Source organism: Gekko japonicus, unplaced genomic scaffold, assembly GCF_001447785.1.
Source record: "Gekko japonicus isolate JY-2015 unplaced genomic scaffold, Gekko_japonicus_V1.1 scaffold37, whole genome shotgun sequence".
NCBI classification, from domain to species: Eukaryota; Metazoa; Chordata; class Lepidosauria; order Squamata; family Gekkonidae; genus Gekko; species Gekko japonicus.
Window position 1 is genome coordinate 255,376 of NW_015171503.1, and position 18,890 is coordinate 274,265.

An 18,890-nucleotide genomic window follows, 5' to 3' on the forward strand; every position below is an offset into this window, starting at 1 on the left:
AATCATGTCTCCCTTCAACCTCCTCTTCTCCATACTGAACATTCCCAACACCCTCGTAGGGGTTGGTCTCCAGGCCCTTGATCATCTTTGTCAAACTCCTCTGCACCCACTCCATTCTGTCCACATCTTTTTTTGAAGTGAAGCCTCCAGAACTGCACACAGTACTCAGTGCAGCCTGACCAATGCAATGTACAGCTGGACTATGACCAGAGTTTTATGGCAAGTCCCAGAATCCTTGTCTCTAGGATTCTGAATGACTCTCAGGACAATGGAACCCCTAGGGCTTAAGAGAGATTTTGGGTTCTTATCTCACTACACATGCTAAGTCGCTCAGTTCTTGCATCTGTTTGTTAAAATTTTTAGTATCTGTATGCTAATTTGCTGCTATTCACAGGTTTTACCAACTACTTTAATCCAATCTTAGCTATACCTATCGCTCAGTTACTTATGCATTTTGACTCCAATTAGCCCTTCATGGCAACTAACCCACTCCCACCCTCTCTACCTATATGTAAGGCTTGAGGAAGTCTGCTTCAGTGTATTTGAAGAAGTGTGTGTGCACACAAAAGCTCATGCCCAAAATTAAACTATATTATTGGTCTTACAGATGCCACTGGGCTCAAACGTTGTTCCATAAAAAAGTAGTTAGTTACTACATCGTTCATACCAGAATTCTAAGTCACTGTTTGCATTTTCTCTCTCTAGTGTTTTTGAGATCATAATTTCTCCAGGAGACCCGAATCAATCAGCTAAGTTGTATTATAAAAGCAGGTCTGTGGCCCTAGAAACTTAAAACATAAAAAATATAAATCGCAGCACTGGCTGGTTCTTTCCTTGAAGCGAAAACTGGGATGAATATATTGCAAGATGTTCTGTCACTACTTTCAGTTCCACAGCCTAGCATTCAAAACAGGTGACAGAGATTTTAACTATTTGTTCCATCATCTGAGGAAGTCTTCTAACGGGGGGGGGGGGGGGGAATTAAAAATCATGACTAAGGAAAGTCAGAGCAAGCAATGACAAGAACAGTGCTCAATTCAAAAGGTTTTTTTGGGTTCTGCGCTGTACCTCTGGTAGCAAGTGTTCTTGGGGAGATTCTTTCCTAGCACCACTTCCAGTGACCACCTCCTGCATCTTACTTTCTTGCAGTGCAAGTTGAGATAGCACACGATAAAAGGATTTGGGGGAGGACAGTGTTATGAAAGCAAGCACCCCACTCTCTTCTGTGTCAGAGGCACCATTCCCACCTTAGAATGTAACAGTAAAACATATGGAGGCACTTCTGCCAGCCTACAAATGGAGTATCAGTGTGGGAAAGCAATGAGATCGCCCTTGAGTACTGGAAACCCCACCAAAGGCGGCTGTGACATGAAGAGGGAGACAGGGAATTTGCATAAGGCTGTCAATTTCCCCTTGACCTTTTTTCCTGAATCAGCTTGGAACTGTTTAGTATAAACAGCCCAGGCACATCAAAGCGCTGCTGGCACAAGTCCTAACCAAGTGAATGAGCCTTGAGCTGGTGGAATAGTCTCAGGACTGCAGTTTGTAAGACGGCTGGGGTGGTTACAGTGCAGTAGGAATCCATTCAGCTGCCCATCTCAAATCCTTTGCTATTGTTCTGTAAAAGCAAATGGCCACTATTGTGCCAAGCTGAGATATGCTGGTGATGTGGGTGGGCTATATTCTCTTGTAACGTCTGCAAAACAGGCCAAGTTTCAGTGAAAGCTACTGAAAGACTGAATGGCACAGTTACACTTCTGAATGGGAGTAGACAGCTTCCAGACGATCCACAGAAGCTGACTGTTAATGAAAAGATTGCTATTACAACTGGCTTCCTGTGCAGAGATGGTTGTTCCCATCTCCTTGAACAGAAAATCCCATCCACTTCCTCTTTGGACATTGCGTCTGTGTAGAGAAAGTCTGAATATGGCTGTACTGAGGTATACAACCTATGAAAAAGTGTCTCCCCTCTGGTTTCAAACAAGATGGGAATAAAGCATCATATCCTGCATCGTGACTATGGGCAAGGTTGTTGCGGTAGAAAATATTCTGTTCAGACATCCAAAAGCAAAGTTGGTTGTGCCAAATGGAATTGGGACAGTGGAATTACAGCCCCTCGCGTGTGCATTTAAGTCCTCCTGCTCTGCATGGTGAAATCAGAAACAGCCCAGAGTTTGATGACCTTTCAGTCTCTTGAGACAATGCAGAGTTCAACTCTGCTCAGAGGCTGTTGCGCTCACCACCAGCTATCCAAAGTGTGCCCCAATCTACCTTTATTAAAAAGGGGGGGGGGGAAACAGATTTGTCCTGCAAGCACTGATATAAAAGCAAGAGGATTAATGGTAGCTCATTGGCAGGTAATTTATTTAGTGCATTATATGCTACCTCTCAACAAAAGGCAGGTGACAAAATGACTCACAGTTTAATGTATCATATAATAAAAAGAGCGTCAGCAGTCAGATAATCAAATATCAGTAAAAAAACAACACCCAACAGGCAGGAGCCCTTGACATCACAAAACCATTACATATAAATGAGCATGATGACAATGAGGGTGGGGGAACAGAAGAGCTTGCGTTCTAGCCAAACGCCCAACCTGGCAGCTGCCGCTGAATCAATGTTATTTTTATCTGCCCAGATAACTGAATCACCAGTGGCCAATCAGGTGGCAAGTGCCTCACCCGGCCCCACCCACTTTCTAAAACACTTGGTGAGCACCAGGAGAAGTGTTGGCAGGCACCACAGTGATCATGAGTGCCACACTGGGGGCCCCAGTTCCACACAATCCAATAATAAAACTGCTAATGAGATTCTGTGTTCTGATCAGGGGGGTGGTGGCAGCTCGGTTCTCTATGCCACCTTGAGAATCTAGTCAGCCTGCTCTGACATAATCATCTGTCTGCCCTGGATCAGTTCTGAGTACAGTGCACTGAGCCATACCACAGTAGACTATTCAGTGTGCGCTCTAGGGGAAGCAAATGGCATACCAATAGGATCAGTTTTCAGTACCTTAAACCCATGCCTTGGAGGGCTTATTTAGAGGACTCAATGCAAACCAATAATGGATTCATAATTCACAGTTCATCATCATGGATATGAATGCCATAGCTGAGATTGTGTACTTGCTCCCCCCATGCAGTGTTTGACAGAAGTGTCCAGCCAAATCCACTTAACATGTCCAAAAGGGCATCTGATTACTGAGGTTTGTTCACATGAATCTGCTGCTATACTGATTCAGACCACTGGTCTTTCAAGGTCACTGCTGTCTCCTGCAACTGGAAGCAACGCTCCCAGGGTCTTAGACAGAGGTCTTTCACACCACTATCCAGTTCTTTTAATTGGAAATGCCAGGGATTGAATCTGCAGCCTTATACATGCAACACAGATGCTCTGCAACTGTACCTCCCTTTCCCAGTTAACTGGGATGAGACTCCTTGAAGCCAGCCTGGAAACTTTGCTAGTTCAAAATGCAGCCCCTTGATTGCCCACAAGGAAGATCTGTTTCCATCATGTGCCAGTTTTAAAGCAGCTCCACTGGCTCGGCATTTGCTTTTGGACTCAATTCAAAGTGCTGGTTCCTGCCCTTGCAGCCCTTCACAACCTGGACCACCTCTCCCTAACTACCTTGCCACTCCACAGATCAAAAATTGTTATCTGAGAGTGGTATGCCTGGCTACTAATCCCTTGCGTACTTTTCCTGTGCTGCAGAGCGAGCTCACACTGGGGTCCACAGATTCCCACCATTACTGGCAGTTTCAGAGGATGGATGTTTGAATGTGTATCTACGGTCTACTGTTTTCTGTGTTTGTTAACCTGGCAGGTTTTGTGCAATATGTTTTGAGCATGATGTCTGTCACTTAGGTGGTTTAGAAGGAAAGACTATATATATGTTTAAGACAGACTGATAACGGTGGTTCCCGTCTTTCCCCCTCCTGACACTGACAGCAGCTCAGCAGATTAGATTCTTTCCACCCACTCCATGCCACAAAATTAGTCCAAATCAGGGCTCCAGTAGCTGTTTTGAATCTCCTGTTCATATTGCTCAATCACTGTTATGTTCTAAGTTAAAATCTAATAAAATATTATGGTTAAAAAAAAATATTGCTCAATCACAAATCTCAGCATAACACAACTTGGACTACAGTTCGTTAGTGGGATGGGAAAGTCCATCAGATTTAGAACCAGCAGGCTTTTTGCAAGCTAGATTATTCTTCAAACAGGAAATTGCAATAGCTACAACTGAGAGATATTGTGTAATGTATAGCAATTAAGCCCAATTGGAAAGACATGAAGACTGTTGTGACAATACTATACCATCCAATGGGTGTCCTAGACTGAGTATGAGGAAGGAAATTGCAACAAAAATAGGTGATTTTACTTTTGATAGTCACTGCTAGAAAACTGTCCAAAATAGTTCTTGTTACCTGATTTTTAGCCGTGGGCAAGTTTGACTAACAAGCTATATTCTGTCTACAATTTTCCGTTTAAATTGTTCACTCTTTTTCAAACAAGAGGTGGAACAGATGGGGAACATCTGGAAAATTGGTAACAGGAAAGGAAAGGAATAGAGGAATAGGGCCTGGGAACTCTGGCCAATAGCAGTAAAGCCCTCAAGCATCTGAACACCCTCCTCCCAATCAGTCTTCATTTAATACCTTAGCAAGAACCTAGACTTCACATCAAAGCCATTTGGACAAGTTTATAGCAAGAAGAATCTTACAGTTACCTGACAGATTTTACTGATGCCATAGCCTGGGATCTATGGCACATTTACTTCTACATTCTTGAACTCTGCAGTTTTTACAGAAACAACCTGCAGGAAATTGAGCAGAATGCTAGTAGAAACACTGAGACTAGGATGTGTCAGTCACAATCTTTATTTTGTTTTTTCACAAAACATTCTTATTTTTCATCCGTTAACCATCAATGAAATGATTGGGCAGAAAAATAATTAGGTAGGTAATTAAATATAAATAGTAAGTAATATGGGACACATCTGAAATGCATCAAACACAATGTAGGGAGCTAAGGAAGCCAGAACCTGATAATGCCAAAAAGAAAAAAACAGACTCCGATCAGTGTCAGCAAATAAGTACTGTAATAAAAAGGAAGCTAAGGTTACATTTGATCAGACATTTATTCCCAAGAAGAGTTGCAGAATTGCACTTTTTATGAAGACAGCCATCAAGTCCACTGGATGTGCGTGTTTGTGCGGGTTCAGTGTTTCTGCAGCTCTTTCATTCTGTTAAGTGCGCTACCGGCTTTAAACCACTCGATCTGGGGCTCATTGAAGGTATGATTCAGCATGATTGTTTCTTGGCTCCCATTAGGATGCTTGATGATGCATTTCAAGGGCTATTGGTAGGGGGGAAAAGAGGTAAGTCAAGTCTAGCTTTTGCATTACAACTCGATCCATAATCAATAATACATCAACTATGTGCAATGAACCTGATCTAAGGCCCCGGTCACACGGGCCATATAACGTTGGGGGGGGGGGGGGGGGGGGGCAATTCCTCTGGCAATTAGAGCCACCAGAACGCGATCCGACGCGTTGGCGGCAAACCACGGGTCCTGTCCTCCCCGCCTGCGCATTAACGAGGGGCCGGGGCAATCACACCGCAGGAGTCCGGAGGCAGCCCGTGGCAAACCGTTTGCCACTACATACGAGGTACTGTTTTTTAATTGCGCTTTTTCGGCGGTATGCCACGGGTGCGCTCCACTTGCCAGATGTTGCGGTGTGATCGCGCCCCAATAATCCGCCCACCACCCGTGGCTCTCCCGCGGCAAATTCGCCGTGTGACCAGGACCTAAAAGTACTTTATTGTACAAACTGAAATGTTGCTAATAAGAGGTGGGATATCAGTTAAAAAAATTAAGCAACTTCCGTTAGACTCAATTCAGGTGGGTAGCCGTGTTGGTCTAAAGCAACAGAACAAAGTTTGGGAGCAGTGGCCCCTTTAAGACCAACAGAGTTTAATTCTATTGGTCTTAAAGGTGCCACTGGACTCAAATGTTATTCCTTGGACTCAAGTAATTCTCAGTTTAAGAGCCTACATAAAACATGTCTTCCACCAGTTTTTTCCTCCACTAGTACTGAAGAGTGTATCTTCTTAGCTAGGAGTAATGGTAGACTGCAATAAATGTGTTTTTTGCAATAAAACAAATAAACAAAACTAAAATTCTTTGCCAAGGATCCCTAAATACATTTTGCATCACAGAGATAATTGTATAATTTTAGTGCAAACAATTCATGGGACAATAATGAAACTGAACAATGGAGAATCACTCAGAGTTGGAATAAATACAGAAGCCCAAATTGTGACATTCTGCTAAAAGGTTTCTGGGATTGCTGCTTTACTGAGAGCCGCTCAGAACTTGGAAGACTAGAAAATTGCGTTTTTAAAGATTCACTGAAATCAAGCTGTAGAAACTATTTTTTTGGCATTTCAGAAACTATCCAAATATCTAAAGTGGAATATCAGTGCAGCAGCCACTACAGACAAACAGAAGAAAACAAGGCCTCCTAATGAGAAACTATGCTCATTACCTTTCCAGGAACAAAATCTTTCAGACCTACGATGCTCAGCTTGTCTACAGGATGGATCTTGTCATAGTCGGCAGGATCAGCAAAGGTTAATGGCAGGAGGCCTTGCTTCTTCAGGTTGGTTTCTGTTACAAATACCGGGTTAAAGAGTTATCAGAATGCTTAGGATACACTTCAGCCAACTTGTGAGGAATAGCTGAACTCCAGTTTTGTTTTGGGGATTTTGTTATACAACCAAAACTGTCTTCTAAAGTACTGTCAGATACCAGGCCAGCATATGTTTAAACAAGCCCTCTAAATGAAGAGGCTAAAAGGAAGCAAATCTCTTCCCATCCTACTCGCAGGTTAAAGATCCTGAACAGTTAATCAGTTTGCCTGCTGCACTCTGTCTTATGTATGCATCCAAGCTGGAAAAAACGACAGGTACAGTGTGTTACCCAAATACTGCACATGATATTTTGTTAGGAAACACTGAAAGCTTGAAGGCTGTGGATCATGGTTCAATAATATACATCAGAATAAGGGTTTTCAACTCATATAGGGCAATCCCTGCTCTTTTGGGTGTTTTTGTTTGACAAAGCAAAAGGTTTTCAGTCTTCTACTCTAGCTGAAAATGTACAGAGACAATGGCAACCATTGAGCACATAACATTAGAACAGCTATACTGTTAGTTCCTCTGCAAGAGACAGAAACAGGCCATCACTGCCTGAGGAATAGCTATTGGTTTAAAAATGGGTCAGGGCGCACACACAGCTATCCTATAAAGAACAATCGTTATGTAATTTAGAGGACGAAAACCCTGAAGCCACACCCAGCTTTCTGGTTGTTCAAAAAGAAATAGTCTCACCATGAATTCTGGCAAAGCTCTTAACTATGATGGCTCTTCCTCCTAGATGCCGTGGTTCCAACGCTGCATGCTCTCGACTCGAGCCTTCACCATAGTTTTCATCCCCAACAACCACCCACTGAACACCTTGTTTCTGTGAGCAAACAAATGCAGAACGATTCGACACTCAAGAGATGGAAGGTAGTCACAGGGTTTGTTAAATTAGTCTCCCTAAATCACAGGTCTCTGAAGAAAAAATTTCACTACATGAGAAGCTATTTGAGGGCAACCAGAGGATAGACACTGGAAGTGGAGCTAGGCCTCTTTCTGGGAAAAACAGGAGTTAAATATGCTTCCTTAATGTTCCAGTGACTGAGAAATGTGGAGACATCTCAATGGCTAAGAAGTTGTGTTCCCCCCAAAGACCCTGTCACCTTATCACGATAAGCTAATGAAAATTAAATATTCTCCTATTTATAGCCCAACTAGAAGTGAAAGCAGCCATGGGGCCAACCTGTGGCGCAACCTGCTGCTATTTTACAGGATAATTTAGCCATTTAAAATCTGCTGCAAGGGCCCGATCTTGATCAGGCCCACACCATGGCAACAACAAGCAATCTTGTCCCCCCCCCCCATGCCTTTTAGAGTGCCAAAACACCCGTCCCCCATGCCATAGTCTAGTATCTGCTCATATTGAATGGGGCTGGGATATTTTTGAAGTTAAATAAGTGCTGCTGAGCGAATAGAGGACCTGCAGTCAAGAATATTGTCTGGCCTCTCAGAAACAAGCATGAGCACTAAAGAATCTCCATTTCCTAATAGTGCCAGGGAACTACCAGCAGTTTTCTCCACCTTCAGCATGGGATTTGCCTGTAGAACTGGGGACACTACCTAGCAGGGCCACTAGCTTCACAGCAGCATCTAGTGGCTGGAAGTAAAATTGCTGCTTCAGCCAACATACATGTCTGAACAGTAGGCAGATGCTGCAGAACTGAAAGCAGGATTCCCACATACCGTTTCACTGAACAATTTTTGAGAATACTGTCACAGTATTGGCAATAGTGTGGCCAAGCCCTACCAAAGGACCACATACCCATAAATCTTTGCTTCTTATAGTCTCATGCAGTACAGAACTCTTACCTTGTAGTAACGGGCTGTGTCTGGAACAGGCCCAAATTCCTGGGTTAATCCATTCCTCACTGAGTTAGCCTTGCCATTTTCAGTATTTATAGCTCCAATCAGCAGGTTGTTTGAGATGTTGTCCAGATGGCCACGGAATTTGAGCCAAGGTCCAGCTGCTGATATGTGGTCAGTGGTACATTTTCCTTTCACCTGGAAAGCAAATAGACACAAAGAGGAGTCGTGTGACAGTCCCAAATACTTTTCATCCTCAGTGGCACTATAAACATTAACTGAGTGCTTATGAAGAAAGCTAACATTCTGAACAGACAGAGCTAAACCTTCAGGTAAAGATAGATCACCAGTCTGCAACCTAGCGAGGAACATTGACAATTCTATACCAGGCATTTCCAACTGCTTAGCAACAGACAGAAACACACTGCAATATACGCTCTGTCCCCAACAAGCATGCTTCCCTTAGAATATGCAGAGGTCTATATGGCTGAAATTGTGTTTCAAATAATTAACCAATGTAGGTGACATTTTCCTACCCTACACATTCATAAAAGGGAGCTTGAGATATGTATTTTCTTCCAGGTTGAAAAGCAAGCAACAGAACTTTTAGCAGTTGACTTCTCCACTCTAAAACAACCTCTCTGTATCCTGGGTTCCAGAACCCTTCCCCCACTCACACACACACCATTAGTAATATCTGAGTGATGTGACCATGCTCTGGATGCAACGGTTTCCCAGATTTGGGGTGTGTGTGTGTATGTGTGTGTGTGTGTGTGTGTCAGAACCTAACCTCCTCAGAAAAAAATTCTTGTGATGGTGCCTTGGCTCCACTGAGGTGCTGATTTCAAAGAAACTGAATTCCTGCTCTTGTACTCAACCAAGTATCATCTGTCAGTTGAAATTTCCACAAGGTTTGGTTGGTGCACCTGCAACAGCCTTCCCTGGAAAATCCAAATCTGAGCTCAGCTACCTATACCCCAGAAATATTCAACTAAGATTATTGCAGTGTGTGGCCAATGCCTGCCACTTAAACTAGAATGTAGCAGCACAGCTGCTAATTAGACTGGGCTGAGCAGCAGAATGTAACAATGTATCTAATTCTCAACATGGCCACATTTGGGGATACTTGAATCCAGAGACTGGAGCCATGATCAGGCAAAACAAATCTTTCTACGAATGTACAAAAGGCCCCAGGTGTGCAGAAAAATCTGAAATCTTAAAATACATTGGGGTGTGTGTGTGTGTGTGTCTGTGTGTGTTAAAACCCTCTAAAATAGAAGCAGTACATGTAGCTTTAAAAAACAAATACCCTCTCAATGGCCTATGTGGGGCTGCTTGGCAATGACAACAGTAGTGTCAGGCTTCAAACCTCAGTTTCTGTCATTAAAAGGCAGGAGGAAGGGAAGGAGCCTCTCCAGGGCTGTTCTGGCCTGGAAGCAACCACCAAGCAACTTGATAGCATGTGACATGAATGATTCACCCAGGGCTGCCACTGCTCTACGGCTCCTGTGAAATAGCACTGTATTGCACAGTGGCTATTTTTGCTGTTGTGTTGCCTACACTGTTGTTGTGAGGATAAAAAGGATGAGTTCAGAAAAGAGACACCTAAAGGGAGGCATGATAGAGAGTGTGGACAGAGAACTTTTTCTCCCTCTCTCAAAATAGCAGAACTTGATGGCATCCAATGAAGCTGATGAGCAGTAGATTCAGGATTGACAGAAGGAAACACTTTACTCATTGAGTGATTAAATGTGGAATTCACTGCTAGAGGATGTAGTGATGGCCACAAACACAGACAGCTTTAAAAGGAGATTAGACAGCTTCATGGAGGATAGGTCTATCAATAGCTACCTGCCCTGGTGACAAAAGGGAACCCCCACATTCAGAGGCAGTAAACCTCTGAATAACAGTGCCAGGAGGCAACATCAGGGGAAATCTTCAGCCTCTAAGCCCTACAGCCGGCCTTCCGAGTAACCTGTTGGCCACTGTGTGAGACAGGATGCTGGACTAGATGGACCACTGGTCTAATCCAGTAAATGATAAATACAGCTGAAGACAAGGAGCAAATAAAAAGTAGGTTTGGTTGGTGGGTTGGATGGACAGAAAGAGCAGGAAAAGCTGAGATATGGGGACTACCAGGAGAAGGGAAAGGAGAAATAGTGTGGGGAGGGGGATACCAGAGAAAGTGAGGTGCCCCCCCAGAAGGCCTTGCTGGTTCCCCACTGCACAATGGGCCCCACACACAACAGGGCCATCATGGAAAAGCAAATCTCCGTTAATGTTACATCAGTGGTACACGACTGTGTGGGAATATTACACTTTAGAGAAAATATCATTATCAACGCCAAATATTAACAGTTTTGAAAAACAATCTTTGTTTTATTCCAAATGGGTAGATTTTATTGAAGCTGCTCTTTCAAACCAGTTTGTTCCATCTTCTACCACACCGGAAAGGTACAAAGAAATAATAGCTATTTTTTAACCTACCTGTAATTCATGTTATATAATAAAATGACAAAGGTCATATGTTTTTGTTATTTAGGAAAGTTATAGTAGTGTTAAGTGTTGTATGTTTATAACTATAAAATAAGGCTTTACTTAAATTATATTTGAATAGCTAATGTTGTATCATTGTACTGTATCACTGTGATTATATATATGTTATTTGTATTTTATATTATTGAAAATTAAATAATAAAAAAAGTCACACACACACAAAAAAAAACAGGGCCATCATCTTACTGGGAAGAGGCTGCCGGGGGAGAGAAGGCTGAATACAGCAGGGAAGATAAAGGTAGGGGCCTTTTCTGCGGGGATGCCCCAGTTGTGCAACCCCCCTCCCCTTATTTGTCCCCCTGGTTGAAGGCTTTTGAGAAGCAGCCAAGCACAGTTTTACTTGACCAGGGTTTGCTATTGCGTTTGATAAGAGATCTGTTAGCACCTGCCGTTACTGGCTCTTCCAGTGCATAGGTTTATACTGAGGTTTTACTTTTTATACACCAGCCTGAGTACTAGAATCCAAACGCAGGGCATGTTTACATTTAAAGCTTATATTACATTTTATTTATTTAAAATCTGTATGCTTGTAAAAAAACAAAAACCCCATCAACTGTGAAGGAAGCATAACCCTTAGCAATCCTATGGGGTCTCGCCCTCCAGAGCTGACCTTGATGAGGATCAGCAAATCTTCCAAATCTTTGCCATCCCATTTATCAAAGGGCTCAAGAAGCTGCAAGCGCTGGCTGGTAGGGCTCACATCCACATGCTGGTTGCTGCCATCCTTTGGAGGGTATTGGTAAGTGTCTTGTCCTGGATCAAAATCCTGGAAGGAAGCAGGAGTCAGAGGTTACTGCTCTAAGGAGGAAGCCAACATTACCCAGAATGGAAAAGCTAAACTGAAAAAATTCAAAGCAAGACCTCATGTCTGTCCTCTGCCATTAAGGGCTCCGATGCTCTTTTGATCACCTAATGTATTCCCGCAGAAGTACACCACCCTCCCTGTCCAGAGGGATCACAGCCCATGTTCCGTAAGACACTTTAGCACATTCTGTTATTTAGATCAGCTATGCAAGCAGCCAATAACACCGAACTGTTTCCAACAGTCACCCTTTTAATAATATTCCCATTCTTCATCCCCAGCTGGTAGGAAGTTACACAAAAGTAGCAAGATTACCAGTTTGGGCAGCTCATCAGCATCAGGTGCCTCAAGTTTGAACTTCTTGCCATCAGCTCCTGTCAGGAAGTCTCTCTCTGGATTGAACTTCAGAGAGCCAGCAAGAGACAGGGCTGTGACTATCTAGAAACAAAAACAAACACACACCTTTACGGATAAACTTATTCCCTTCACCCTATACACCTCAGTTATCATTTTCCTTCAGTAATGTGTGCCCTAGTTTTACCAAGCTCTAGAACACAAACTAAATCACACTGACACAGAGAAACATCTGCTGTGAAAGCCTAATGTTAACATGAAGTGGAATAAAGGAACATTTGCTGAACTCCAGAATCAGCCTGATTAATCAGGCAGTAAATCTTTTAGTGTCTGGGTACTCTTTTACCCCACCTTTCCTCCCAAGCGCTCAGGAGATAGCATGCATTTTGTCATTGCAACTTGCCTATGAGTTCGATGAGACTTAAAGTGTGGTTGGCCCAAGGTCACCCAGTGTACTCTGCAGCAGAGGGCTGGATCCAGCTCCCCCCAGTTTAAGTCCAAAACTTTCCAGCTGGTCCTAGCTCCTTCATTTCTAGGGAGTAGCTACTTGCAATCTAATTTCAGGGACTTGTGGCCTAAAGATTCACTAGCTAGTGTTTGTGTCCATGGGAATATTTCCACACCATAGGAGGGTTTCACACATTAGGTCTTCATAGGGATCACAGCAGGACCAGTTCTGAACCCCACTGTCCTTGATGCACAAGCTGGACACCTGCCATACCTCTGGAGATGTCACAAAGGCATGCGTCTCTGGGTTGGCATCATTGCGACCTGTGAAGTTCCTGTTGTAGGATGTAACAATTGTATTCTTTTCTCCCTTTTTGATATCTTTCCTGCAAAGACAGAGAAATGGCTATACACTTTTCAAAACTCGCTTAGCAGCACAGCATCTGCTTGGCTTGCAGAAGGCACCAAGTTCCATCCCTGGCATCTCCAATTAAAAGGATCAGGTGGTACGCAATGTGAAAAGCCATGACTTGACACCATGGAAGAGCCACTGCCAGTCAGAATAGACAACATCAACCTTAATGATCTGACTCAGTATAAGGCTGCTTCATGGGTTCAAATGTCCCATCACCACAAGAAAGAACTGTGATGTGCCTAAAATTGATAAAACTCTTTCCTCTGTAGTCTAGAAGAGTCTTCTGCTTGAAGTGGCTTGTCAACAAAATACGAATCAAATTTAAGGGCCTTGGACAAGGCAGAGAAAAAATATCCCTAAAGTAAACTAAGCAACCTGCATCCATGTCCTGAAATCTATAGAGTTGCTTTCCAAACTTACAGACTTAAACACATTTGACAACAGCCACAGTTAAAAAGTTAAGGACTGCATGTCATTACAGGTGATCTTCCTTGAGGGGTAAAATATAAGAAAAATGGCAGGCATGCAAATAGTGCTCCCACTCACCAGTTAATTTGGGTCTTCAGTAGAACGAAAATTTTTGGCTTGCAAGGACTTTTGTGTATTGGAATTAATTTATGTGCTTCATTTCCCATTTTAAAAAGACAAGGGTGAGTTCAGGAACATAGCAGCTTCCCCTCCCAGTTTTCAATCTTACCTGTCCCACTGGCCTATGCATGGCCCACATGCATTGGCGAGAACAACTCCACCAACATCACGCAGGATTTTTGCCTGAGGCGAAAAACAAAATTTAGCTATCCGAAAAGCAACCAATATCCCGCATCCCATGCAATGCATCATGATAAAACACAATTGCGAGCATACTCACATAACCATCCCTTTCAATGGTGGCTCGGATCTGTTCTGAACCAGGAGTGATGGTGAACTGAGACTTGCACTTAACCCCATGAGCTAATGCTTGTTTTGCCACTGCAGCAGACCGACCCATGTCTTCGTAGCTTGAATTAGTGCAGCTACCGATCAGCCCTGTGCAGATTAAGAACAGAACATCCAAGATAGTATGACACTTCAATATTCTGGCCTAACCCCTTTCCTGGAGGAAGTGTAGCATAGATACTGTACCGGATGGGTACTCTTGTCAAACAATCACCCTTATAAGGTTTTCACTCCAACCTCCCTATGAATTTTCAGTTCCATATCTGATAACTGGGTAGCCTTTAGGTAGCGTGTCACTCTTTTTATGTGGTAAATAAACTTTCATTATGAAGCTGTTTTACCACCTTATTACTGTTTGATACTTTGTTGGCTTGCACTCCAAATAAGCAATTGTGACTGAGGAGGGTATGTACCTCTATAGATTCTCCCTCAGAAATAGGCACCTAGGGAAACAGAAACCAAATTTATTGGAATAAACAGGCAGGGGTTCGAAAATTCTATTTACAAGTGAACTCTAAATAGGTTTGGTAAGAAGAGGTTCAAATATACACCCAAAACTGTTTTTATACAACATTAGAGATATTTTGTGAGTTATTTTCCCTGGTTTATTTTGGCTTGATGCTGTTAGAGACGTTTCACTGCTTTTACTAGTGTCCCTTAAACCTTCTTTTGATCTTGTTTCTGGATGGTCACACAGACTTGACCAGGGGTTTTCCTATCTGTCTCTTCTTCCTCTGGCCAGATTGTTATTCTCTTCTCCTTACAAGCAATAACCTCTTTTGACTTGCTTGAGGGACCTCTGTGCCTCCTCAAACCTTTTGGTCAAATCCCTGTCTTCCAGAAGAACAGCCTCTGTAAACTGGTATCAGCTTCCATACTGAGAATGTCTTATTCTCCACTCAAGTGGTGTTTCTGTGTTTCACACAAGATTTATTTATTTATTTATTTTATTATATTTCTATCCCGCCCTCCCTACAAACGGGCTCAGGGAGGCTCACAATTTAGGGCACCATGTGCCAAATATAAAAACATATAAAAACACATAAAACAAAATAAAACAACCATATTTTACAATTAAAGTGCTCAGTGATGTTAGTCCTTGAATCAAATTTAGATGGCATAGTGTAGTTGTAATACAAAGTCCCGGTTCAGCGGTAATCGATCTGTCACGATGCTGTGGCTCGATCTTCATAGGGCCGGCCCGCTACCCTGTTGTTACTAACGATAATAATTGGTGGTAGTGGCAGTGGCAGCTCCTAATGAAAAGCCTGGTGGAAGACCTCCGTCTTGCAGGCCCTGCGGAACTGTAAAAGGTCCCACAGGGCCCTGATCTCCTCCGGAAGCTCGTTCCACCAGGTAGGAGCCACCACTGAAAAGGGCCTGGCCCTGGTTGCAGCAAGCCTGGCCTCCCTGGGGCCTGGAATCACTAGCCGATGTTGTGACCCCCACCGTAGTGCTCTCTGGGGTATGTGCGGGGAAAGGCGGTCCCTCAGGTATGCCAGACCCTGGCCATATAGGGCTTTAAAGGTAAGTACCAGCACCTTGAAGCGAATTTTGTATGCTATTGGCAGCCAGTGCAGTGCTTTCAGCACAGGCCAGATGTGCTCCCATCTAGGGAGACTCATCAGGAGCCTGGCCACAGCATTCTTATTTTTATTTATCTTTAGATTTGTATCCCGCCCTACCCCGAAGGCTCAGGGCGGCTAACAAGGGCACAAAGTGCCAAGATTAAAACAATAAAAGCACATAATATAAAACAATAAAATACAGTAACAAAATCACAGTGCTCCATTTGTCATAAGATGGGGTAGATCTTAAACCCAATGGTAACTTTCCCGAAATCTATCATCCTTTTCCTGCCAGGGGCACCTCGCACCCCCAAAGGGGCCAGATAGTCGTGGTGATGGTGTGATAGTGCATAGATGGCAATGATGGAGTAATAGTGGCGACAGCTCCTACTCGAAAGCCTGGCGGAAGAGCTCCGTCTTGCAGGCCCTGCGGAACTGAGAAAGATCCCGCAGGGCCCAGATCTCCTCCGGGAGCTCCTTCCACCAGGTAGGAGCCTGAAGCGAATCCGGTACGCTATTGGCAGCCAGTGCAGCGCTTTCAGCACAGGCTGAATGTGGTCCCTCCTCGAGAGACCCATCAACAACCTGGCTGCAGCATTCTGCACTAGCTGCAGCTTCCGGATTTGCGACAAAGGCAGCCCTATGTAGAGAGCGTTACAGTAGTCTAGCCTTGAGGTAACCGTCGCATGGATCACCGTGGCCAGGTCCTCACGGCTAAGGTAGGGGACCAACTGCCGAGCCAGCCGAAGATAATAAAAGGCTGCCCTGGCAGTGGCTGCCACCTGGGCCTCCATCGTTAAAGAGGAGTCCAGGCGCACACCCAAACTCCTAACCTCCGACGCTGGTACCAAAGGCACCCCATCAAAAGTCGGGAGAGGGAGCCCCAACCCTGAGCTGATCCGACTCAGGCCCAGGACCTCCGTCTTTGCCGGGTTTAGTTTCAACCGGCTCAGTCTGAGCCACCCAGCCACAGCCTGTAACGCCCGATACAGGTCATCCGGGGCAGAGTCCGACAAGCTGCCCAGCATCAGATAGAGCTGGGTGTCATCTGCATATTGATGGCACCCAAGCCCACAACTCCGGGCAATCTGGCCAAGGGGGCGCATGTAGGTGTTAAACAACATCGGGGACAGCACTGCCCCCTGAGGCACCCCACACTCCAGGGGATGTCTCTGGGACTGCTGGTCCCCTATCGCCACCCTTTGTCCCCGACCTTGGAGAAAAGAGGCGAACGATTGAAGGGCAAGCCCCTGAATCCCCGTGTCGGCGAGGCAGTGGGCCAGCAGCTGGTGGTCGACCGTGTTGAACGCGGCCGACAGATCTAACAACACCAGTGCTGCCACACCACCCCGATCCAGCTGCAGCTTCTGGATTTGTGACAAGGACAGCCCCATGTAGAGAGCGTTACAGTAGTCTAATCTCGAGGTGACCGTTGCATGGATCGTTGTAGCCAGGTCATCGCGGTCGAGGAAGGGAACCAACTGCCGAATCAGCCAAAGGTGGTAAAAGGCCGACCTGGCAGTGGCTGCCACCTGGGCCTCCATAGTTAAGGAGGGATCCAGGAGCACTCCCAGACTCCTAACCTCCAGCGCCAGCACCCCATCAAAGGCCGGGAGAGAGATCCCCATTCCCAGACCACCCCGACTCAGGCACAGGACCTCCGTCTTTGCTGGGTTTAGTTTCAGCTGGCTCAGTCTGAGCCAACCAGCCACGGCTTGCAGTGCCCGGTTCAGGTCTTCTGGGCTGGAGTCCGACCGGCCACCCAACATCAGATAGAGCTGGGTGTCATCCGCATACTGATGGCACCCCAGCCCATACCTCCGGGCAATCTGGGCAAGGGGGCGCATATAGATGTTAAAAACATCGGGGAAAGCACCGCCCACTGAGGCACACTGCATTCAAGCAGGTGTCTTCGGGACTGCTGTTCCCCTAGCGCCACCCTTTGTCCCTGACCCTGGAGAAAAGAGGCAAGCCATTGAAGGGCAAGCCCCTGTATCCTTGCGTCGGTGAGGCGGTGGGTCAGCAGCTGGTGGTCGACCACGTCAAATGCAGCCGACAGGTCTAACAACAGCAGTACTGCCACACCGCCTCGATCTGGAAGGGATCCTGGACTGGAAGGGATCTAGGATGGAAGCGTCATCCAGAAAACCCTGTAACTGTGTCACCATCACCCTCTCAATTAGTTCGCCCAAACAGAGCAAATTGGAAACCGGCCGATAGTTGGTCAATTCGGCCGGATCCAAGGTTGGTTTTTATTTCTCTCCACTCCTTGAATAGCTGAGGTACTGACACTTCTTTGCCAAACTCACTATCTCCACCCTAAGTCTGTTATTTGCAGAGGCCACAGCACACTCGCTCTGCTCCAGACAGGGCTTATCAGACCCCTTTTCTCTTCAGAATCTCTCATTAGGAGTTCTCTGTTAACTCCCTCTCTAGCTCCACTCCAACTGATTCACACCAACTAGCTAACTAACTCCTTCCCACATGAATGTTTTTAAACAACTCAGTGTTCCATTCCACAGTAAGCTGCCTTCACCCAATCAGAATGAGCTCCGTGAGCTGTCAATCGTTTTTCAGCAAGCTCACACTTTTTCCAGCAGCCTTGCCTAAAAGCCTGCAATTGTTTGCTGTCCGGCACAGATACTTATTTTTCTATGGCGAGAAGAGCCAGCAAAACACATGGTATCTTTAATTTCCTGCACTGCACAGCAATCAACACTGAAGCAAAACCAGCCCAAGTTTCACTGTATCAGCATGCAATTTTAAAAGTTTAAGCATGTTCCTTAGGGAAGAGGAGAACAAGAATCATGGCAGGGCCGAAGAATGCAATATCGCCAGCACAGGTGTCTTCATGTTCTAAGCCAAGGAAACCCCACTGCAACCATGTGGCCTGCTCGTTGCACAGTGCACTTGGATCCACAAAGTGTTCTTCCCAGCTGAAGGAGTGTTTCCACTGCTCCCAGCCTGGAGAGCAAAGTACTTAAAAACTAGAAGCTGCAAACTACTCTGCAATCAGAAAATGCTACATACCAACTCTGATATCCGCTGGCCAACCTTTCTGTTCTGCCACAGTGCCAATCTCATCTACAGTGTGTGCCAAGTCTGGAGTGAAAGGCCCGTTGATAAGAGGCTTCAGCTTCAGGAAAGAAAAATCCCATTAATGATTTCACAATTCTCTGATCACTTTATGAAAATCATGATTCATCCAGAGAACACAGAAATATTGTCATCACTCTGCAGCACAGCGATCTCATTTGCAAGGAGAAACCCAAATCTAATAGGTGCACTGACAAACCTGGTGGGAGGAC

The 18,890-nt window shown here is 44.9% G+C and overlaps 1 protein-coding gene across 1 annotated transcript in view; it reads right to left on the minus strand.

Moving 5' to 3' along the window:
• Positions 1 to 4,861: 4,861 nt before the first annotated feature.
• ACO2 (aconitase 2) overlaps positions 4,862 to 18,890 on the minus strand; it is a 39,089-nt gene continuing 25,060 nt past the window's right edge. Inside the window, exons 9-18 of the mRNA XM_015419172.1 lie at positions 18,613 to 18,718; positions 13,947 to 14,104; positions 13,776 to 13,849; positions 12,938 to 13,049; positions 12,178 to 12,300; positions 11,671 to 11,826; positions 8,511 to 8,702; positions 7,392 to 7,524; positions 6,548 to 6,669; positions 4,862 to 5,355 (exon numbers count right to left, since the gene is read on the minus strand). Of these exons, the coding sequence (XP_015274658.1) occupies positions 5,218 to 5,355; positions 6,548 to 6,669; positions 7,392 to 7,524; positions 8,511 to 8,702; positions 11,671 to 11,826; positions 12,178 to 12,300; positions 12,938 to 13,049; positions 13,776 to 13,849; positions 13,947 to 14,104; positions 18,613 to 18,718 (1,314 nt within the window). The 3' untranslated portion in view covers positions 4,862 to 5,217. The remainder of the gene's footprint in view (positions 5,356 to 6,547; positions 6,670 to 7,391; positions 7,525 to 8,510; positions 8,703 to 11,670; positions 11,827 to 12,177; positions 12,301 to 12,937; positions 13,050 to 13,775; positions 13,850 to 13,946; positions 14,105 to 18,612; positions 18,719 to 18,890) is intronic.